Source organism: Drosophila navojoa, chromosome 2 (assembly GCF_054131105.1).
Source record: "Drosophila navojoa isolate 15081-1374.11 chromosome 2, UAZ_NAV_1.0, whole genome shotgun sequence".
NCBI lineage: Eukaryota > Metazoa > Arthropoda > Insecta > Diptera > Drosophilidae > Drosophila > Drosophila navojoa.
Genome location: NC_142890.1, coordinates 19,526,148 through 19,549,343, shown reverse-complemented (window position 1 = coordinate 19,549,343; position 23,196 = coordinate 19,526,148). Strand labels below are relative to the sequence as shown.

Below are 23,196 nucleotides of genomic sequence, written 5' to 3'. Positions count from 1 at the left end.
TTTTTTTTTTTTTTTTTGGCAACAGATTTGATTTTAGAACATGACACAGCTATAATTATCGAGAAGAGCAAATATATATGTATGTGCGAAAAACGAATTACTAAGGTGACGTTGAGAAGCGCAAAGAGAGGAGCTTTAATAAATAAACTACAATATATGTACATTTATATATATTGACTTATTGCTTATCTAGAATTATTTAATTATTCTAACTTTTATTGAAATTTTTTTTCCTATCTAATTTTATTTCTGTACTTAATTTGGAGTACAATAATATTCCAAAAACGGTTTTTTTTGCTATTCAGTTCTAATTGTTTTAAAGATAAGCAATACGTTCTACGTTCAGATAAGAGTGACAGCTACTCAAAAAAAGAAAAAACTTCCATCAACCATTCACAATGAAATTCTTAGATTTTTTTTAATCCATAGGATTTCTTAAATGATAAGTACTCACCTTTTTTAGTAACCGCTTACTACAAGAATATCATATTCAAGTAATTTCCTAAGAAGAACACGTAACTGCACATGAAAAATAAACAACAAAGAGATATTTATTATACCATACGTATGCGTGAAATATGTAAAATATAAAATAAATATTAGAGACTCTGGAAACTGAAAAATATGTATATGCGCATACCCGTACCAGGAGCGTTTGGGAAAGGGTATATTAGACTTGAGGACATTGAGTGAATGAGATCAAATGATAAATATGTATATGCTTGCATGAAGTAAATTGTTTTTAATTCATTTCTTTAAGGCCTTTCATCTATACAAAAATAATTGCATAAATAGTTTTTATTTATTGGCTTTTATACATACATATATATTATTTCTTGAGTCAAGTCCGAAACGAACTATATATGATGTCTAGTGGAGTACATATCTATGTTGTGATATGGTGAGGGTATACAAGAGTCGTGTCTTAGTTCTTAGCGTGCTTAATGGCAATATAATGTACGTATATATGCATTCAATTGCGATATTTGTACTGAAAAACTTGTGTGGGTCTCGGTTCATTGATTGCAGACGACTTGCTGACTTGTCGACTTTAGTAGCAGCAACAGCGGCCGTCGTCTATATGTTTTCTATATGTTTGACAATGCGGAAGTTGTTGAAATATAACAAATCCAAGGCGAGACACAAAGAGCAACTGCATGTGCATATAAAAGATATAAAATGTATCTCTCGCTGTGCGTCTGCACTTGCAACAAAGCACAGTGGAGCGGTCTATGTATATGTACACATTATATATACGTATAGACAAGTTCATGATCTGACAAGTAATTAATGTAAGGCACTTAGAGTGTTGAGGTCCAGAGATCAAGGAATTACACGCTTGAACTTACCCAAAAATAAATACAACAAAAGATTTCACAGTGCAAACGAAGCAAAGAGCGATGAGTCAAGCGAGTGCAGATCTACAGATTTACAAGATGCTCGAAATAACTATCTAAAGGATTTAACAAACAACAATAAACTGATTAAAGAGCTAAGCCCGGAATACGAAAGACGAAATGCGAACAACGAAGTATACGCGACGCGAACCGGGAGAAAACACAACCGACCTGTCCGAATTGCACTCGATAACTGTGTCAGTGTGTACCGATGGAATGCCCGAAAACCCAAATAGAGAGCGAGACACAGAACTAAGTAGAGAGAGAGAGAGAGAGACACTGGATGCGACTCTCCTGTTGGATTTGTTGGCGGTGGCGGGGCGGATTGGAACTCACAGCCACCACCACAGCCAACAGGAATAGCAGCAGCAGCGGACGGAACACCACCATCACCACCACCACCACCAGCTAGCATAGAGCTGAAGAAAATTTTTATAATATGTATCTTCGCATATCCTGGCAAAGGACGCGGAGATAATAGAGAAAACTTGAAAGGAGTTGCGATCAAGATAAAGAAATTCGAATGCCCTTACACAGAGAAAATATAAAATAATTATTATTTAAAATAGATAATAATAAATAATAATTAATATAATATTTTTTATGTATATATTTTTAGAAATATAGATGTGATTTTATTAGAAATATGATAAGATTTACTTTGATTTGCCATAAAAGGATTTCATAATCGATTGCTATTAAAAATATACTTGACTTTCCATATATGTATATATATCATAGAACATTGTTCTCTTAAGTATATATTGGATTACTAAATAATTTTAACAAATTAAAAAAATTATAAAAAATATTTTTGTTGTTCTAAAAAAAAAAAAAAAAAACCCCGAGATAAGATCATTGTGACCAAACAGTATATACATAAATTTATTTTCATTCAATTTGACTTTATTCTTTACATCAGAATCCTCTATCTGTCCGTAACAAAGTTATTTACTGAATTGGAATACCTTTTTAGGTAAGGGTATGTCAACAAAGGAAAGATCTTGAGGAACATAAACTAACCCCAAAAAAAGTCTGTTGAATGTCTGCCTTCTGGTTTCCTTCAATGGCATTGCCAAATCCTTGGGCTATTATATACACGTTCGCGAGCCAAAGCGCGTAGATTCACTTAGTACTGAGCTAAGTAAAAATAAGCAATAGAATATATTTAGAGAAATATCTATCGAGATAATTTCGCTGATATATTTCAGTTGAACTTCTTTATAATTTGGAAATTAATGAAATGGAATAAAGACTTTCTATTCCTTAGATTACTTTTTCGTAAGCAGTAAAAATTTGTAGCCTCTATTTACCTATCTTTACATTGTGGACGAGTATTGTGAAGTCAGTAGCAGCCGAGCGCAACATATTTATTCGATTCTTCTGTTTTGAGTCGATTTAACCAACGTGTTTCGCCAGCAAACGTCGCGGGGTGGAAAGCGCCGGCGGAAGAAGTTCCCGGCGTAAAGTTCACTGAGCGTGAGCGAATGAGTAATCGCGTGTGCTTGACAACAGGACTCCTTTTTTTACAACTTCAGCATTTATTACTCACGTTTATAGAATCAACCCATAGTCCACACCAAAGTACAGTAAAACTTGCCAATTTCTGTTAGGTCTAGCTTCTCAGTCAAGCGAAAATGACAACGGATAGGGGGTTACTTCTTAGGCGGGAGGATGATATGAGAATAAGACATGGTTCATAGATAAAAACCATATTCCTGAAATGTCTGCTGAATAAATTTTATAAATTTTATATATGTCCTGTATATGACAAGACATTTCCAAGATATTTCAACTAATCCTATTAAACATTGGTAAACTTTTTGTATATTTTTTTAAAATTTATTTTCCAGATTCAGATTTAGCAAAATTCTTTCTTGTCTTGAATTTTATTTCTACTTATGAAGTACTATCACCTTTCTATTTATAAGGGTATATATTATAAATATTGCTAAATATGTATCACATAATGACTTATCTGAGTCACTGCAATAGCACAGCTAAATTATATGTGACTAACACTAAGCTATACATGAAGTAAGAGTAGATTCGATTAGATTGGACAAATCTAATAAAGCCTTGCCTAATCAATATTAAGTCATAAGTGGCTAGGGAGCCTTCTCAATTCACATGATATCACATGACTGGGCATTAAATTGGATTCCTCGAAATTAATGAAGCATCTTCTTGCTAGCTTTCTACCCCGTCGCCGACAATTGAACAGTGTATGTGCATGTGTGTATGTGTGTGTGAACTGGAGGACAATTGTTCTCTAGCGTTTAAGTCTCACTGAGCAGGAGCTGTGCGAACAATGGCTAACAAGACAACCCGTTGCCCTAGATACATTCGGGGCAGGGCATCTTTAGGAACTGGGATTATTATTATGATTGTACCTCGAACGCTTTATGCCGATTCGCGTTTGAGTTCCAGTTCCAGTTTGGCCAGACAAAAGCGCTTCACATATAAAAACATTAACTTTTGTCCTACTGTCGGCGAGACAGAGACGCAAGAGGAAACCCAAATCGAGCTGCGGAGGATCTCCCAAGTTTCAGATACAATAGCAAAGACAATCGAAAAAGTTGAGTCAACCCTATTTCGGCTTTAGTTTTATGTTACTTTTATGTTTCACCAATTTTTCACGATCAAACGATTTACGTGAATATGTGTTCAGGATATAGGTGCGCTTTTCCCTAAAAACTCGCGTCCATAAGACTCCCTCCCCGAGCAATTCATTTCAATAGAAATGTAAATAACAAATTTTCATAATAATTGAAATGGATTTGCCAGTAGGAAAATTCCCTAAGGGTGGCTTACCGGCCAACCCAAACGGGAATTGGATGCGGCAAACCCACAGTGTAGAGTTCTTTAAGTCAATTTCCCCCATGCTCGAGAGTTGCAAATGACGTCGATGATTTATAAACTGTTTTCAATTGAATTGAAAGAGGTTCTTCAATCGATTTTACGGTGCATACATAATTTCGATTAAAATAAATAAACACACTGAACAATTCGTAGCCCTCCCATTGTTAAGGAGTCAAGGAATATCAACGAGTTTTCAAATTACATTTGATTCTTTCAGCTTTAAAGTTACAGGAAGTACAATATTTAAACTATAATTACATTACTCATCAAAACTTTTTTTTTTTTCTTTTTGCAACTAAAATATAATTTAAATTCAGAACTGGAACTATAGCTCGTTATCTTGAAATTGAAATATATGAAAATCATATCATAAATTTATCTTATTATATTCAATATACTCAATTTGTGTAAAGCTCAATAGAGTTTGAAACTCGTTACAGCTGAACTCTAACCAATTTGAACTTTCACCCAACTTAACATTTCGGGCAAATCATCTTGGAACCACTTGAACTCAACTCTTCCAACATTTTTCATAGCCTCTAACAAGCTTCCAATTACATTGAAGATAAATTAAGAAAAACTTTTCGTACAAAACAAAAAGAAAGTTTTCTATATTTATATATACATACATTTTTTGATCTATTGCTACCCAAAAATTAACATTAATTTGCAGTGTCAGTGGCTGGCGGCATTTTGAACCTAACACTTCCTGCCCCCAGGCAACCGGTTCCAGCTGGATCCTTTTGTTTGCAGGATCTTTTGTTTTCGTCCAGTTACAGACGCCGAAAATTGCACGTGTGCACAAATTAGCAGAACTGGTTCCAAAAGAAAAACAAGGAAAGAAGTAGCTTATGTTTTTCTTAAATTAGAAAAAGGAACCACATGAAAGTAGTTTTACACCAGGGGCGCTTTTACCTAATGCCATTGTTCTCAGCCAGATGGGCAGCCAATGGAAATTTGGAAAATGCTATTGTTTTCCAAATGTTAGCTAAGCCTAGCAGGGAGTATTCGATAACTAAGTTAAGCTAGCTACAGAGATAGGGGACATATTTATAGATGCCAAAAAAAATTTACTTATATAAAAACAAATTCAGGTATTACTTTATATACGACCTACAGAAAGAGAATGGATAGACCTCAAAGAGATTTTTTTGGTTAGGAAACATTTTTTCTAGTGATAACCAAAGCTTATTGGAATAACTGGAAGATTTCTCGTAAGTAACTTCTCCAATTGAATTCCCTCACGATCAACCCCTCGTATGCGCCATTTGGAAGCACGTGGTAAACGAAACGTGAATTCTTTTAAACAAACTACGTGGAACAAAAGGCGTTTGAATAACTTGCTGTACTTGTAGGCATGTAAAGGAATTAAAAAACGCTTTAAAAAAAACCCCGACCGTCTTGAATGGAAGGCCGCACAGCATATTTACACTCATTGCCAGAAGCAAATCAACCCCCCAAGGCAAACAGTCATGTAAGGGCTGCAGACTTATACACACGCACACGGCACAGCGTGAGATGCGTGTAAATGTCTAAGCCATTACAATGTCACTGGGTCCTTGGAAGCACCCTAAAACCGTGAAGCCAGGCCAAGACATTGAAGTCGAAGTACCGAAGGACAAGGGTTGTGATTCAGGTTAAGCTTCACTCTGCGGAGTGGCAAGGGTGCGCAAGTTAGCGGGGCATAACATGAATGAGTAAATCACAATTACACACACACGCACACACACACTCACACACTTGGATGCTGGGGGATGATTGGACCTGCGTTGTGGAGGCAGCAACAGCAGCTAGCTTTTTCGATCAGAGCTTTTGAGAAATGGCGATCATTAGACAACAATAGAGTCTATACGAAAAATCCTCACTTCAGAAAGACAAGCAAAAAACGGCGAAATTTGTTATTTATCCCAATTATTTGAATAGTATTCGGGGATTTCTTTGCCAGATAAGATGCTTGTCTCTAAGATATACAAAGTAGGAAAGAACAAAAACTCAGCAAATGGAGAGACAAGTCTCCTATAACAGATAAGAAGATAATAAGATTTCAAGTACTTGCTTGCATAAATACATTTATCATTTTTTAAATAGATAACTACATAATTCCGTCTATGTATGAATTAAACTAAGTGCTTCAGAACTTCAAGATGAGATAAGAGCTTTAATTATTTGATTTAGATATTTAGTTAATTTAGATATTTAGCTCTTAAGACTCAGACACAATTGAGCTAAAATTATAGAAAGATTAACTACATAAATATGTACCTATTTACTGTTGATTTTGCTAAAATGCAGCTTTACAACTTAAGCTAATGAGCTAAGGAGTAAAATTTCGGTTCTTTCTCTTTTTTAAACAGACAACAGCGAAGAGCAATTAACGAAAGACTAGCGGAAATGTCGCTCAGAGAGTCAATGCTCGTTAATTCGCTCTCTTTACTGCACAAGGCGAAGATCAAGAATATGCAAATAAGTACAAAGCATATGCATCTCGCTCGCACGCACCAAGTCATTAAGTTGTAGGAGGGTGGGCCCAGTGCTTTAAATGAATGCCATCTGAGGAAGTGTGTCAAACAGAGGGCAAGATAGAGAAAACCACAGAAAGAGAGAGAGAGAGAGAGAGAGGGAGTCTACATATATATGCACATGCATCTGCATGTATAAGTGTGGCATGCAGCATGCAAGCTACAGCGTTTGGCACACATTTTGCAGCTGGCAAAGTTTTCGCGCCAATTTGCGCGACCATAAAAATGTGTAGCAAGCAACAACAGCAAATCACAATAAACAGCAGCTAGAGCAACAACAAATAACAGGTTTACAACGGCTGACTGACCGACTGGTTGCCATGGTGAAGGTTGCAATTGAAGCAGCAGAATCCAACACACACACACATACACACCACAATGACAACAAATAATGCAATGCAACCAGTCGTTTGAGTAAAAAAAATGCAAGCAACAACACGTTTTCCCGAGCAGTCATTTTTTTTTTTTTGCTTCCTTCTAGTTTTTCATTTAATGGCAAGCGTTTTATGTTAATTAGCGGGGGCGGGGTATGCCTCGGTTGTATACCAGACGCACACACTCTTGTTTTGACACCAAATTACGTTACGCTTTGTTCTTTGTACCAAACACAAAGTATTTTACATATCTAGTATATGTATACAATAATATGCATACACTTTATTATATGCTAATAAACAAAGTGCTTACCCAGTTGCCGTTTAAAGAAGACTTGCACTTGCACGAAATACACACAAATTGTTATTGTAAACTATGTAGCTTTCGTTTTGTTTTTCCAAGAGTTCTTTGGGCAATCGCAATACAGCACGCAGGTGTTGTTGAAGACTATTTAACTAGTTTACCATTCGCTTTTGCTTTTGATATTCTACACACAGGGTTGCATTTAGCGCGCGCGCACAGTGCAAGCAGTGCTGTAAAGCAGCGCAAAAAGAAATGTTTTGAATATGAATATGGTATCGAATTATAAAATTTTTTATTATAAACGTAATATTTAAATTTACTCTCGACAAAAATATATGGGGTTGTTTTGGAAAATGAAACGAACGATACGTTTGATAAAGAAAGCCGCAATACAGCTGCACCCTTATTGAAAATATGAAAAGTAATCGATAACAAATAATTTTGTACACAAATATTTATTTCAATAATTAAAAGCCAAAGTGCTTTACATGTCCTCGACGCTGTACTTGTAGGCTTCGTCCTGCGCCGCTCGTCGCTCATTCTGTTTGTCGAACCAGCGCTGCTCATACCCATTCGACCGATCCACACCATCCCAGCGATAGCCGGGCCGTATGCCATAGCGATTCTCCGGATAACTGCCCTCGTAAACGGGCAGGACAGGTTTATCGGAATGCTGTTCCCGTTTCTTGCGCTTCTGCCGCATGTACTCCAGCATGGGATCATCTGCATGTTCTTGCTCACGCAGATGACGCTCCAAGTCTTCATCGTTGGCATAGCGGGCCACAGGCTTTGACGCTTCGTGCACCATTTCCGCATGCCTTGCCTTCTGGTCCTCCAGCTGCTTGAGTCCTTTGCCCCAGCGATCGTAGAGCTGCTTCTTCTTCTCCTCGTGTTCCTCCTTGCGTTGGCGCTCCACTGGATCCTCGGCGGCAGCGTCGCGTGCCCGTCTTCCCCGCCGACCCGTGCTGCGCATCTGCACCTCCGCATCTCGTCCAGACACCTCGCTGGACATCTGCTCAAACATGCGTCGCTCCTCACGCCGTCGCTCGTCCGTTTCAATTTTTAAGGATTGAGCATCCTGCAGACCCGCCTTTTTGCCATCCAACGTTCGCATCTGTGCTTGGCCTTTCGGCTTGTGTGTTGGCGGCGGCGATGGCGTTCGAGCGGGCTCCTCCTTGGCCCAGCGACTTTTGCGTTCCTCTTTTTTGATTCGCACTGGCGACCCTCGACGTCCATCTCTGCTGCTGGATCGACGTCGCCTGGGTGGACTTTGATGAGAATTTCTTCTTTTTCTGGGCGGGGATTGATCGGAATCTCGTCGATTTCTGTGTTGTTTATAGTCTTCTTGACGTCTTCTGGGCGGGCTTTGATCTGAATCCCTTCTTTTTCTGGGCGGGCTTTGATCCGAATCCCGTCTTTTTCTAGGCGGACTTTGATCCGAGTCCCTTCGTCTTTGATCTGCGTCCTTTCTCCTTCGTGGTGGAGATTGGGCTGCATTGAAACGTCTCCTGGGCGGGCTTTGATCATCATCTCGTGTTTTTCTCCTAGGTGGGCTTTGATCATCATCTCGTGTCCTCCTAGGTGGGCTTTGATCATCATCTCGTCTCTTTCTGGGCGGGCTTTTATCATCATCTCGTTTTTTTCTCCTAGGTGGGCTTTGATCATCATCTCGTGTCCTCCTAGGTGGGCTTTGATCATCGTCATCTCGTTTTTTCCTCCTTGGTGGACTTTGATCATCATCTCGTGTCCCCCTAGGTGGACTTTGATCATCATCTCGTCTCTTTCTGGGCGGGCTTTGATCATCGTCATCTCCTTTTTTCCTCCTAGGTGGACTTTGATCATCTCTTCGCCTCCTGGGTGGGCTTTGATCATAATTTTTTCCCCTTCTGGGTGGCGATTGATCCAAATTATGCTCTCGCTTGTTCGGCTTTTCTTCATCACTTCGTCTTCTCCTCCATTTTGGGCTCTGATCCGAACGAAGATGCTCTCTGAGCGGGCTACGCCTTGTTGGGCTCAACTCGCGACTGCTGCTGCGCTTCTCCTGCTTGATTTTTATATTCAGCTCCGGCTCCTGTTTGACCTTTATAGCTGACGCTTTTCGACCCCACAAAGACGACTCCTCCTTCTCACTAGCGGGCTCTGGCTTGATGCCGTTCTCCCCGGCTTCTGTTTTCGGCTCATCCTTAACGGCAATGTTACGCCATTTGCTGCGCATGGCATCGGGATTCTCCTCGATGTATTCGCCCACGATTTGTGGTGCATCTTCGCCGCCCAACAACAAGTCCTCGTCTATTTCCTCTTGATTTGCATCATAGTCATCATCGTCGATGATTTTTACTTTAACATGTGCTGACTTCCTTTGTTTCTTCTCTTTCTTTTTCTTTTTCTTTTCCTTGTCACCCGACAAATATTTCTTCAAATATTCTTTTTGATTGATTAACTTTGCATTTTTCTGGGACATTTTCCAGTTTACTGTTTTACAACAAGCCAAAACGTTCAAGCAGCTGGCTGAATGCCTATCGATAGTTATGAAGAACAGAACTAGTCGATTGAAAATAGTCGCCTACCCTACTAATTTAAATAATAGCAAAATTCATAAAAATAGGTTATTATAAATATTTAGAGGTATACAAATGTTTTTAATTTTATTTATTTATTTATTATTTAAGTAACGTGGTAAGTTATGAAATGTTTTCAGTGAGCAACCATGTAGTTTTAACGATATATCGAATACTGTAAACAAGCAACTTGTATGTATTTAATGTAGTTGGCAACGCCGAGAGTTTAACACATGTTAAATTGTTGCATGTTTTGGTATTTCCCAAGAAAACATATGGTTTTTTTAACTATCTCCAGTTCGGTCACACCGCCGACGATATCCTAATACTTTTTCGTGCGCCACTAAAAATTTTACAATTTAAATAATACAATAGCCCAATTAAACAAGAATGAGTGTTGTTTCTCTTATTCACTTTTTTTTTTTTTAATTTGACCGTCCAGTTAACGGCAATTAAGAAGCTATAGTTGCATCGAAACAAAAGTATACACGCCGCCGCTAAGGCGGTGGCGTCGACAAGTTTTTTTTTTTTTTGACAAGTGTAAGTATTTTACCAAAAGTTTAAAAATAATGAACGAATAACGTTAGGTAGTAAGACATAAAAATTGACCACACAAATATGAAGGTTGTTAAGTTCTTGTCATATTTTCAACGAACCCTTTTTTGTGCTACGTACAGACAAGCTAAGCACTAGACAAGATAAACGAGAGACCACGAATTTCGATACTAAAACGGAGGAAAACAAAAACAGAGCGCTAGTCCCGTATTTTTGGTTGCTTGAGAGGCATAAAAACACAAAAGACCTGCAAAAAGAAAATAACGTCTGCAAAAAGAAAATAAAGTCCTGGCATGATGTCCCTTTTTTTGCGTGATTTGCAGTTATTTTTCAATGAATCCAGCTTGCAATCGGCATTTAAAGTGAAATTTATAGCGTTATGTGCGGGTTACTTGCTCTCCCAGTCAGTGCGGGCCCGACATGCAAACACACACACGCACATGTAATACTTGCGCTCGCTCTCTCTCTCTCTGTCTCCCTCTCACTTTGAAAAGAGAGCACAAGCGAGCGCATGAGAGCGTAAGATTTTGATTTGAACGTGCAGCACTTGAATTGGGATCTACTTGGACTATACTCATTTTGAAAGCAGCACGCACCGGGCACAGTTCGTCTCGTTGAGTCAATGCGGAAACCTCGCGCAATAATAAATTAAATAAATCTCGTGTGCCTTCAGAAATAAATAAAAATTCAGTTGCCTCCTGAGTTGTGCGTGTCGGTTGATTATTTGTTTGTATATTTATATCAATTTAATTGCTTGTCTTTGCGTATTTATATGTGTGTGTGGGTTTGATTGTAAATTTCAATTAGCCACAGTTTGGGGCATGTATTGCGAGTAACCTCAAAACGTTCTATTTAACGTTTGCTCTTGTGCCTTGCACTGCTGTTTTCTGTGGCTCTTGTTTATCCGATTGACCAATTGAAATATTTTTGACTTTGGCGTACGCACGCGATGCTGCCATAAAGAGAGCAATTTGCTATAATTAGAACGCCAGCAAGGGCGGGCGCTCGCCGTCACTTGCACCAGCTAACGCCTCCTAAAAATGAACGGTGCTCAATGTTTTCTCTCTTGTAAATTAAGCCCATAAAAAAAGAGATCGCGCTAAGGCCCAAATCTTGCGGCCGTTGGCCTACTAACCAAAACTTGTCCCCCAGCTCGCACACACATACACATATATATATGCCAACAGCAACCGACACGAAAGAATGTTTTTTTTTTTTCTTTTATTGTACATAGTATATATGAATATCTGTTTATCTTTGCCCCCTCGGACTGCTTTAGGTATTTTCTGTCGTGGTCAAAACGAAAGCGCGTTACGCCAGCAGATCAGCAGCAGCAGCTCCGTAAAGAAAGGCAGCGCGACAGCAGCGATCGTGTGAGTGTGATTTAACGAGCAAGCTAGAAAGAGAGCAGGCTATTCAATGTGAATGTCAAGCGTGCGTGTGAAAGAGAGTGCAAAAGGAAAATAAAGTTGAAAAAAAGAAGAAAAATAAAATAAATAAATAAATTTTAAAGCAGCGCAGATAACGCAAAAGTGAAAGAACCTAAACAATAACAACAAATCAAACAAAATGAGTGCCAACAAACGACGCCGTAGCAACAGCAACAGCAGCAACACCACTCGAATAGACACAGCTGACCGAATGAATGCAGCAAAGGATGTGCGCGACGCCGCCGTTGGAGATAACGGACACAAATTCGACGCTGGCAGCGTTGATGAGCTGCTTGAAATGCCGCGCGTGTGTCGCTGTTGCTGCAAAGGCGACATGGAATTGCTTAGCCTGTTCGAGGCCAGCGATGAGACAGACAAATTGCAGACATCAACCAAAACTCAACGCCAACGCAAATCAACAGTAACAGCCACAACTGCCTCAGAAGCAACGCAACAGCGTAAAAGCGATAATCCCGTGGATTATGCGCTCAGCAGTGCCCACAGCAGTATGGACATTGTGCGCGAGGAGATGATCATTTGGATGCTCAATGTAAGTAATTTTATACAAACAACACAATGCTCAAATGTGGTCCAATTAGATTATTGCTCATATTGTCGTTCCGCCATTCAAAAATGCAATCTTTAAATCGATCGAATTTCTCTTAAGCTTATTTACTATAACTGAACAATTGCGCCCAAGCCTGGCGTTGCTATAAAAATAGCTCTCTTAATCGCACATCGCTCTCTCTCTCTCTCTGTCCGATATTTGAGCTCAACGCTAATGCAAATTGCACTCAAATTGATGTAGAATGAAATAAAGGCAAAGACTTTCAATTAAAGCTGCAGCAATGTTTTAAAAGCTTTGCCTTAAGAGAATTTATGCCTATGATGTGTTGTTTATAAATACATGTGCGAATGTAAACGTGTGTGTGCGTGAATTTTGCGCCTGCAATGCATTTTGATACTCTGACTAAAACTGTATGCTATTATTGTTGTCGTTGCTGGCGCTGTCGCCCGCTCTCTGACTCTCTTTGCTCTGTTTAATTTTTAATGTGATTTATATGCCGCACATTGTGACTGACTCGGCACGAACCATGTGCGTGTGTATGTATGTATGTTTGACTGGATGAGGGATTTGACTGACTGCCTTTGACGTGCCATTTTCCTTCTTGGATGTCTGCCAGTAAGCAAGCTTTAATATTTGTTGTTGTGGCTGTGTTCGTATTTCGCATTTCCCTTATACGTTTACCGTATTTTGTGTGTGCGCTCTTAAATTCAATTGACATCTCTTTCATTTCATTAGATTGGTGTAGTAAGTGTAGTTAGAATAGATAATGATGTTGACTTTGTGGCTGTTAATTGAATGATATGTGAGATATCTCAATGATATCATATTTCATAGTTCATGATTTATAATTGCGACATGCAATGCAATTAAGGTTAAACCACCTCAAAATAATTACCGTTAAAAAATAAACATTGACATCTTAAACTAAGAACAAGTTTTTCCTATTAGATTTCAGATATCATTAAACAGTTTTTTGTTTTTTGTTATTATATTCGTTCTTCTAAATATGACTCAATAATTATAATATCAAATATAATTGTATAAAAATAAAATTGTAATTCTGCTTCCTTTTGATTAGAAATTCGGTTTTGTATGGGTTTTAATACCCTCCAAAAATATACAGAATAGGGCCCTATTTGTAAACTCACGTTGTATGTAGAGAAAAATTAGTCTTATAATTTTAAAGATGCATTAAACAATACAACTTTTTTTTTTTGCTAGCGACTTTGCAAAGTAATAAAAATACTTTTTGACTATGATAATTCGAAATATATATGTATATATATATATTAATCATACACTTAAACGTAAAAAGGAATATTATTTAGGGAAGATTTTGTTTAGAAATATTTAGATCACAGGGTATTTCTATGTAAATCACCCTGGACTCATTTCTATTATTTCTTATGTGTTTCACCTGATTTTGTTGTTGTTTGCCTTTCTGTTATTCTTGGCAATAAAACCTCATCGCGTGCCAAGCCGTTCACCTTCTACCACCCTATCCATTCCTCTTACTCTCTATCCCTATTCCGTCCGTCATTTTCTTTCTTTTTCACTGTAAGCAAGGTGCGCCATAAACACGCATAGCTCAAGCTGAGCTTTGCCGGTGCCACTGTGAATAACAGCCCCCAAAAGAACTTGGAAGCCAAATGGAGTCAACTCAGCGTTACTTTCCGGTCAATTAAAACCATAGTAGAGCCTGCCTAATGCGGACTCGAACAGTTTCAATCAACTATTGATTACAAATAAATAGCGGAATTTAATGGGATTTACGTGTATTATGTTCCAAAATATATAAATGAAATATCTAAATACCTGCCTGAACTAGTGACTGGCTTTAAGGGAGTTTTACTGTACTGTGAATGCGTATGCGACTGTGACTTGGCCTTAGTTCCCACTAGCTGCATTTAATTTAATATTTTAGCGATCCGGCACCCCCCTTTTTAGATTTAAATATATATACAGATGTATGTATGTACGTAATGTTAAGGCTGAGATCTAACTCTGGTTGCGGCAACAATTATTCATATTCATTACCAATATCGTGGTGGGCTCTACGTCATGGCATGGCTATAACCGGTTTCCTTCGAAGGAAAGAGGGAGAGAGGGGGAGAGCGAGAGTAGAAACCCCCTGGCCTTGCTTTTTGGAACCCACATCGCTAAAATGATTTGGACCCACAGTATGTGTGTGTGTGTTTGTGTGTTCCGCAGCTCAAGGTGTTGCATGAAAAAGTGATTTGACCTTAAGTCGCACATTTGGTTTGCTATACAATTTGGCTTGTAATTATTTTCATTATTTATGATTAGTCGCATACTGCACACAGACCTATGTATGTATGAACTCCGAAATACATACACATGCATAATTGAAATGAGCTCAGGCGAGAGACGTGCTATTACACCTTACAAATTCATTTGCATTTTCAGTACGCCTAACAAACCTACTCTAATGGCTGTTGCCAAGGCAAACATCGTTGAATATCTTTAAAGTGAAAGGGGCTGATCTCCAATGCAGCACTGCTTGGCTAGAGCCAAGTGTGTGTGTGTGCGTGTGTGTTGCATGCTTGACGGAAAAATTTTGTAAAAACCAAACGTTTACATTTTTCGCCTGAGGAAAGTCAATGCTCTTTTTATTAGACAATGAATTGCACAATTAAATCGTTAAATTTGTACGATTATGAAATTTTATAAATGTTTTAAAATTCATTAAGCTTCCATTTTATTTTGTTTATTTACTTTGTTTTAAATTAAGCATAAATAAGTGGATAAAATATGAACACAATATAAAAGAAAATAAATAATATCAATATAATATAAAATTTATATCAATATATCAATATAATATATATATATCAATACAATATAATATATCAATAAAATATAAATCAATAAAAATAAATAATATCATTTAATTAAATTTATGTAAAGCAATTATATTGAACTCAAAATCTATATCATTCAAATAAAAAAAAACAAAATTTATATAAATATACATATATAAAAAAAAAAAAAAGTTACTGCAACCCTATACAAATTTAATTTAATGATGACTTTGACTATTTGAATTAAATTATAAAATTACCTGTAAGAGAGCCATAAAAAAAAAAACACTTTATTATATTTATTTCTTTATTTGTATGTATTAGTGAGCACGCCTCTCTTGCCTTCGGTTGCTCAATTGCAAATCTCTGATAGATTCTGGCCAATGACAATTCATTTTCGGAACTGTCCTAGTATGCTCTCGTTCCCTCTGTCTGCCCCTCCCGCAGTAATTTACATTCTGTTCCACATTGAGCGCATTTTACGAAATAAGTGCTGCATTTTTAGAGTCGTTTATACGTGCGAGGCATACTCAATCCTTTATTATCGTTGATTAGCGAGCGACACTTTAATTGTTATAGTAATTAAACGAGGCCAACCGCAATGAAACTTAATTGTTCCGGACTCTATGGGAATCGTGAAATTTGCCCAAGCCGGTAAAAAACTATCTTATATTTCAGCCTCTTCATTGACTCGCAATGAACAACAAATGATGAAAATCCAATCTAACTAAATGCCTTATCAATAATACTGTTAGCTGCATCAAAATGCCATAGACATATATGTATATGTATATATGAGTATGTTTCTGTATATATGTATATGTGTATACATAATTGAAGTCAATCAAGAGCTGTTCAATGCCCTCTTTCTGTATTTCTCAATGCTTCGCTTGTGTGTGTGTGTTTTTTTTTTTTTTTTTTTTTTTTTTTTTTTTTTTTTTTTTTAGCTGATAATGAAAAATTACGAAAGCAAAGAATTAAAAGCGAACAACAAAAACAATCAATTTATACTCGCTGCAACTGCGGCAATTTGTCGGTCAAGAATATGCCTTGATTTAGTCATAAAAGGCTGTCAGCTTGTAACTAATTGTTATCTTGAGGCCTCCGCACGTACCTGCACACACACACACATGCACAGAAACACATACATATCTGCTGCTATCTACTAATCCAATTTAGTTATAAAAACGAAATAATTTGGTAAACAATTCACCTTGGTTGTTATTTACTTAGAGATAGGCGCGTGATCAAAAAAGAAAGCAAAAAAAAAAAAACACGTGACCTTAAAAATATTATGTGAATGAACAGCCAATATATGTATATAGCTATGTACATAACTTTGCGGATTTATGGGTAAACTTATTAATAAAGCATGAGCTTTCGTGTTACAGTCAATCAAAATAAACGTTTTACCGTGAGCCCGTGAGCTGGCAACGGCATTCTTTATCGATATGACAACAATCAGAATGAGCAACTATTTATATACATAGTATACATACATACATATATATACAGAGGCCAATGGAAGCATAAGAATCGTATGTTTTGGGAAATTTCAATTAAAGACTCTCTTTGTCAGCGGGGCTATCTAATCTTCTATTTTTGTTTACCATTCGCCAGTAAATTTATGTAAATATTTACTTTGATTTTTCTTTATAAATATATTTATTTATATGCCATATATGTTTATATATACATTTTTATATATATATATATATTTATTTAACATTTGATAAGGCACTTGGTGATGCGGTGTCTAATCTCTGTATTGTGACACTTTTTGTTTGCACTTTTAACTCGGCTTCCAAATATATACTTCAATTCACAAAATTAAATACATTTGCTCATTATTGTTTCAAATTAATTTTTAAAATGCTGCTTCATGGTTTCTTTTAAAATATATGTTTTAGTCTCTGCCATGATTACGATAGGTGAAATGTCTTGGGGTCTTTACATACATAAACAGTTCTAGGTGAGATTGTATGCTGATGGAGATAAGCATATATGTACATGTATGTACATACATAAATTATATAAATATTAAATTATCGGCTTATCAATAGTTGGCTGCTTCACGTGTTAATTGTATTTGACATTGCGCTGCGCACGTTGTAAACAATTGCCTAATGAAATCAACAAAGTAGTTAATAAATAAAACAGTTTCCGTATAGCATAATGAAATTGAGTACGAATATTAAATCGAATGCTTGTATTCCATAGAGAGATATGTACATCCATATCATAAATGTGTGAGCATTGCCAAGATATACAATATATATTAAGAGAGTTCAGTTGTGGGTTCATAAAACTCGTTCAACTTTCTTTTCGGACAGCTGCTGCAGAGAAAATCCCCATTCGTAGGTCTGTCTTTATGCAGCGAGTACCGTTTTCTAATTTGATTTCCAAATTGTTTCTTGGAAATCTTTCTCATCAGACGCTTGCCGTTCTCTTAGCAATGCTAATCAATTGCCCGTGCGCGAGAGAAACTTCGCACCCCAGTGTTGCCCGCCCCCGACTCCACCCCCCTCCGGACGTAGCATTTTGGTATTTCACCTTTAGCTGAAAAGTTTTGCGTGGCCAATTAAAGCGGGCGGCAGCAATAAAACAAACAATGTGGCGCACGCTCGACCGCTCACGACCAGGAACTGTAAAATATGTCCAGGAAACTGCAAACAAAAGAAAGCAAATCAAATAATATGAAGCCCCTGACAGGAGCACTAAGTGGAATATAGAGGTAGAGGCAGACGTCGAGGCCAGCGGTTGGGGCAGAAGGGACTTTGGCTCTTTGAGTGCAATTTGTGAGGCTTTTCAAATAGGTAGCACAATCAGAACCAGAAACGTAAAGCGAATCGCAAAGGCATTAATACCTATCCGATCCAGCAATGCACGCACATATTCGTATTATGAAAACTACCAAGCACACTGGGAGAAATTTTTGAAGACTGAAGAAGAACAAAATTGAATCAACATATACATATTTATATTATAAATATGTGAGAATATTTTCAATATCTTTAGATTCCATCTATAGTTTAATCGAAGAAATATATGCATTTCCGAAGGAAATCATATCTATTCCAAGTATTTCAGTTGCACCAAAAACCTTGAAAAAAATTAAAAATTTATTTATATCTTTCATTTCCCAGAACTTTTAAAGTATAACACAATGATAGAGCGTCACAGAAGCTCTGCTGAATTTCTGCTTAGTCATTCCGGATTGAAGTAAACTACTATTTCTCTGAGTGTACATACATACATATATAGTCTTTACACGGAGAAGGTTTTGCAACCCGGGTGTACGTGATTTTATTGGGCCAATCGTAGGGTAGGAATTGAAACTGATTCGACTCCATTCTAAAGCCTGTCTAGAACACTCTAGCACCCACAAACACACACAAACACACACACACACACACACACACTCAACCACATGCAGCCGGACTCACGTGTTGTTGTTATTTAACAGTCGATTACATTATTATAAAGTTTTGAACCAATTTCAATTCGATTTGTGCGCTTTTGTTTACATTCGATAACAAAAGCAACGCAAGCAACCAACAAACAAACAACAATGTATAGTAAATCCGCCCCCGCTATCTTTCGCCATTTCTTTGTATTTTTGTTTGCTATTCGCTTGTTTGTGGTGCACACGTTTTCAGGCTTTTCACACAATATTATTTTGCAATTTTCTTTTATTTACCTGCGTTTGTCATTGGGCGTGTTCGCAACTCATTTTCCACGCTGCTATAAGCAGCGCACGGCCAGCCGACCAATCCAATAGCCGGTAAAAGAAGTTTGTTTGTTTGTTGTTGTTGCTAATTGAATCGAGGGTTGCTTGATAAGTGCAATAACAAAGAAGGTGGCCCCTGCGGGAGTATGGTGTTTATATAACCGACAGCCAGGTGGCATTCAGGAGGTGATAATCCCTTATTATTAAACTCAATTTATATGGTAACGAGACGGCAGAGCGAAGTCGTCCTTTGTTTACGTATTTTAAAGGCTTATCTACTTATTTATTGAAACTCGAATATGGGGTTGGTCCGCCTTCGAATGTCTATAGTATGTAAATATGAGCATAAACAATGAACAGTTCTATATTAATTTAATTCACGAAATTTATATTAATTTGTTACAAATCGTATAAACAAGCTAAAGTCATCGAGAATATATGAGTAATCGGAAATTAATAATAAATGGCTATAAATCGATGATAAATCAGTTGGTTAAGTCATCGATAAAATCTAAAAAAAGTTTTTGTTGAGCCTTAAAGAGATAATTAGTAAAAAAAATAATAAAACTTTTTACTATTATTTTTATTTAGTAATTATATTTTAATGACTCAACTAAGACTTTATAAGCCATAAAGCAATTAATCGGTTAAATCGATAAATGTCAATGGACATGTTTTATTCTATGCCTAATTGAGAAAGCTCTAATGTGAGTAGCAAGAGTTAGCGCTTTGGCATATTAATTATATGTTTGATACTATCTAAATATATATATAGATAATTTGATAATAATCGATAACATAGTAATATATATCGAAAACTCTTTACATATACCTAGCTATGTTATATAAGAGGTGTCTAAAAGTCGGCCATTTGCTTTTGTGAACTAGATTTTGTAAGTTTTTTTTTTTTTTTTTTATTTTTCCTCTTTTTTAGTGGCACCGTCATGAAAGAGTCAATTGTTTTTATTTTTGTTTTTTCGTGAATGAAGTAGTTTCTCACGTGTCAGATTGTTGTTGTTGTTGTAGTTGTTGCAGTTATTGCCTGTTGTCCATTCACAAGCTGACATTTTGTGGCCAGTTTCTTGGTTCGACTGCTAATTCGAATCGTCCAATGCGAGTTGTTTATTTTTACACTGCCTTCCAAAAGGGCATTATCACATTGCTGCTAATGTTGTTGCTGCTATCATGGGGTGTTGTTGTTGTTGTTGCTGTTGTAGTAGTGGACAAGCAATTGATTCATACATTGAATATGCGCTTTACGATGCTGATGTGAGTGAAAGTATTTTGTAGCCAATCAAAGAAAGATTCATGACTCGCTAACGCATTGTTAGGCCTTCCAAAATTGTTGCTTTATCATGATCAGATTTCAGCGAAATACGATCCAACTAACTATTTCATACACTTATCTGCAACAGAGCTACAAAAGAGTGGAAATTTCATTGACTCAAGCAATTGGGTCAAACTCAGTTTATGGGTGAAATATGCATTGCATGCACTTATCGTATTATTTTCTGAATTTATTTAAAGAAATGTTGGCCTTCTGCGAACGTTCCTTGAGCACGTTACTTGCGAATTATTTATCGTGTATATATTTTATATAAATATATAATTTATGTGCGCGTATAACTAAGCTGCAGCCTGCAAGATCTGTGCGTCGCGTAAGCAACAACAATTGGGAAACCAATTCACATCACAGCACAGCAGAGAGGTGTTAAACTGTGCTATATATGTATGTGTGTATGTGCATATGCACATATATGTCATCGTGTTCTCAAGTTAGTTTCGCTATGCACCCTGTTAAAAAAAAGCCAGCGAGTGGAGTATATTGGTTTCATATACTACTTAACTTACCCCAAGATTTTTGATTATGTTGCTCTTTTCTGTGTTAAAAAAAATATTATGTACATATTATTAAAATTCCGTTAAAATTATGATTGATGAGGTATAATATAATAGATATCAAGTGTAAAATATTTTGGGTATTTGAAATTTGTATGCGCTTAATTTAATTTGCAACAAATTTTTAAAATTGTAAATGTTTCAGCATTTCCTTATTAGTATTGCAAAAAATATTGTAAAACTTCCTCTTACAAATGTTTCCCCAAACTCAAAAACCTCTTAAATTTGAGCACTAACCAGTCGAGTTTTGTGTTTTGAATGTGTTTCTCGATTCTTCCTTCCTTTTTATTTATGCATACATATATGCACATCTATTATATCTGGATTCTGTGCAGGCTCTGTGCGTCAATGTTAATCCGCAAATTGTAATTTTGCAAGGGCATCCACACGTCGAGGTGTCTCATTGAGCTTGTGTTTATTTTTGGTTTTCTTCTTCTGCTTCTTCTTATTGCTTCTGTAGCCGGTTTACAGGCCTTACGTTTACTTTAAGTACTTTATGTTGCTGCTGTTGTTGTTGTTGCTTTTGTTGTGGTAACACTGTAGTAATTTTTTTATTGTGTTAACTGCTGTTGCTGTTGTTGTTGTTGTTGTTGCTGCTGCTGCCGTTGTCTATCGCTTGTCTGGCCACTTTTTGCATTTGTTGCGCTCTATTTGACTTTTACTTTTCATTTTGCCAGCAGCAACAATTGCTTGCTTGGCTTTGCCATTCCGTTTGGTTTCGTTCCGTTCATAATGTGCCTAGTGTATCTATCGATTTCCGCCTCTATAAATACCCGATAAATCCCTATTATATAGTCACACAGTTGTTGTTTGGTTTATTTGATAACATTTCATTGTGTTGGGCCCCCTGAAAGAAAAAGTAAAATTTATATTACCTTCGATTGTAATTGTGTTCGAATCGCCGTAGGAGGTCTTTCAATTTCTTTCGCTGGGTTAGCTCTAAGCAATTTATACTTGCGTGTGCGATGAGCTCATTGATCTAGAAGAAATATTGTAAAAAAAAGCAACTGTGATAGGCGATGCAGACGTAATGAAAGTGGACCGAATTGTGGAAATGCTTGAGAACTCAATTTGAGTGCTTCGCTCTTCTTCTTTAGGTTTCGCAATACAATTTCATTCGTTTTCATTGATTGCGTTTTGGTTACGTGGGAAACTATAAAATATATATATGTTACAGTGAATATAGATCGCAACGGGATTGCTACAAGCCCACAAGCATTTATCTTGAATAATATTTTATTGTTGCCGAGAAATTATTAGCCTAGAAATTCTTGTTCATTCTTTTTAAGATGGTCAACTTAATGGGATTTACGTCTAATTTATTATTATTATAAGTTGACTTCTTTGAATACTTGTTTCTGGTAGCGCAGATCTTGCTACTTGAGATCCCAAGAAATAATATAGATAATAGCCAGTTTTCGACCTACTCCAATAAGCAAAGAGTCGAGCTCTGCTCGTTGGGTCTTAACGTTTTAATCGACTGAAGACAATGGAAGCTGCAGCTGTATAGCCGAGGGCATTTCTATGACTACTCTTACTATCAAATGTAGTGTATCTTAATTAGATAGAGATGAAATGTGGGCAGGCACAGCTGCGACGGTTTGCGGTTGCTATGTTATGTGATAGTTACGGTTATGGTTTGACTTAATGTTAATGCTAACGTTATAGTTATTGTTATTGTTGCCATGATGTCAGTGAGCACAGCTGGACCAGGTTGAAGCCAACGTAACTGGCGGCAGTTAAATACAATAATACACAAATCGTTTAAGTGCTACCCGTAGCATGGACACCCGCTAAGCAGCACTAATATGCGAACAGCATTTACGAAACAATGGCTCAAATTCAAGGATAGCCACGCACTCTGCCACGCGGATACAAAATGATGCACTCATAAAGTCCACTTAACGTTTTCGCCTACCAATATTCAAGTTGAATACATTTTGCCTCTATGAAGCGTATTGTATGTTAATCTGATTTGAAGTATCTCACGCCCCGTAAATCTAGCCGCAAAAGGGGAGGAAATTGTGGTCGTGCTCACATCCCTCTTCATCTCTCTGCTGTATGCCATTCCGCATCATCAATCCATTGCGCGCAGCTGTGACAATTGTTCCAAAATGTATTTTGATAGCAGCTATTGATATATATGGTATATATAATGGTGTTCTCGTAGAGTTTATT

The 23,196-nt window shown here is 37.0% G+C and overlaps 3 protein-coding genes across 17 annotated transcripts in view; 1 reads left to right on the top strand and 2 right to left on the bottom strand.

Moving 5' to 3' along the window:
• The window catches only part of REPTOR (repressed by TOR), a 28,389-nt gene extending 20,756 nt beyond the window's left edge, over positions 1 to 7,633 (bottom strand). For 2 of the 5 annotated variants that reach the window (XM_089265713.1, XM_089265715.1), the window contains exons 1-2: positions 7,466 to 7,633; positions 455 to 519 (exon numbers count right to left, since the gene is read on the bottom strand). The gene's annotated coding sequence lies outside the window, so the exon portion shown is untranslated. Of the gene's footprint in view, positions 1 to 454; positions 520 to 1,349; positions 1,596 to 7,465 lie in introns of those variants that run through there. The other 3 variants (XM_089265716.1, XM_089265717.1, XM_089265718.1) reach the window with 2 other exon arrangements.
• A 259-nt stretch (positions 7,634 to 7,892) lies between these two features.
• LOC108649090 (uncharacterized) lies at positions 7,893 to 10,007 on the bottom strand. Of its 6 annotated transcripts, XM_089264830.1 has the most exons (4): positions 9,212 to 10,007; positions 9,159 to 9,178; positions 9,087 to 9,125; positions 7,893 to 8,987 (listed from the first exon to the last, which is right to left on the bottom strand). In XM_089264830.1, exons 1-4 carry the CDS (start codon positions 9,915 to 9,917, stop codon positions 7,941 to 7,943), a joined length of 1,812 nt encoding a protein of 603 aa, XP_089120956.1. In that variant the 5' UTR covers positions 9,918 to 10,007; the 3' UTR covers positions 7,893 to 7,940. The 6 variants fall into 6 exon arrangements, with proteins under 6 accessions (XP_089120956.1, XP_089120954.1, XP_089120965.1 ...); XM_089264828.1 differs by having other exon boundaries at positions 9,087 to 9,178; XM_089264839.1 differs by having other exon boundaries at positions 9,087 to 9,178; positions 9,284 to 10,007.
• A 283-nt stretch (positions 10,008 to 10,290) lies between these two features.
• The window catches only part of mld (molting defective), a 34,087-nt gene continuing 21,181 nt past the window's right edge, over positions 10,291 to 23,196 (top strand). For 2 of the 6 annotated variants that reach the window (XM_089256299.1, XM_089256298.1), the window contains exon 1: positions 11,418 to 12,549. In XM_089256299.1, coding sequence (XP_089112425.1) covers positions 12,139 to 12,549 — 411 coding nt within the window. In that variant the 5' untranslated portion in view covers positions 11,418 to 12,138. Of the gene's footprint in view, positions 10,555 to 11,091; positions 11,281 to 11,417; positions 12,550 to 23,196 lie in introns of those variants that run through there. The other 4 variants (XM_089256295.1, XM_089256297.1, XM_089256296.1 and 1 more) reach the window with 4 other exon arrangements.

What these genes read in the sequence shown, in the direction of transcription:
- LOC108649090 (XM_089264828.1), bottom strand. Translation starts at nt 9,917, where the DNA reads ATGTCCCAGAAAAATGCAAAGTTAATCAATCAAAAAGAATATTTGAAG. An exon ending in AGATGATGATCAAAGTCCAC is followed by an intron (nt 9,179 to 9,211) that starts CTAGGGGGACAC and finishes ATCAAAGTCCAC; the next exon opens with CAAGGAGGAAAAAACGAGAT. An exon ending in CTAGGAGAAAAAAACGAGAT is followed by an intron (nt 8,988 to 9,086) that starts GATGATAAAAGC and finishes AGAAAAACACGA; the next exon opens with GATGATGATCAAAGCCCGCC.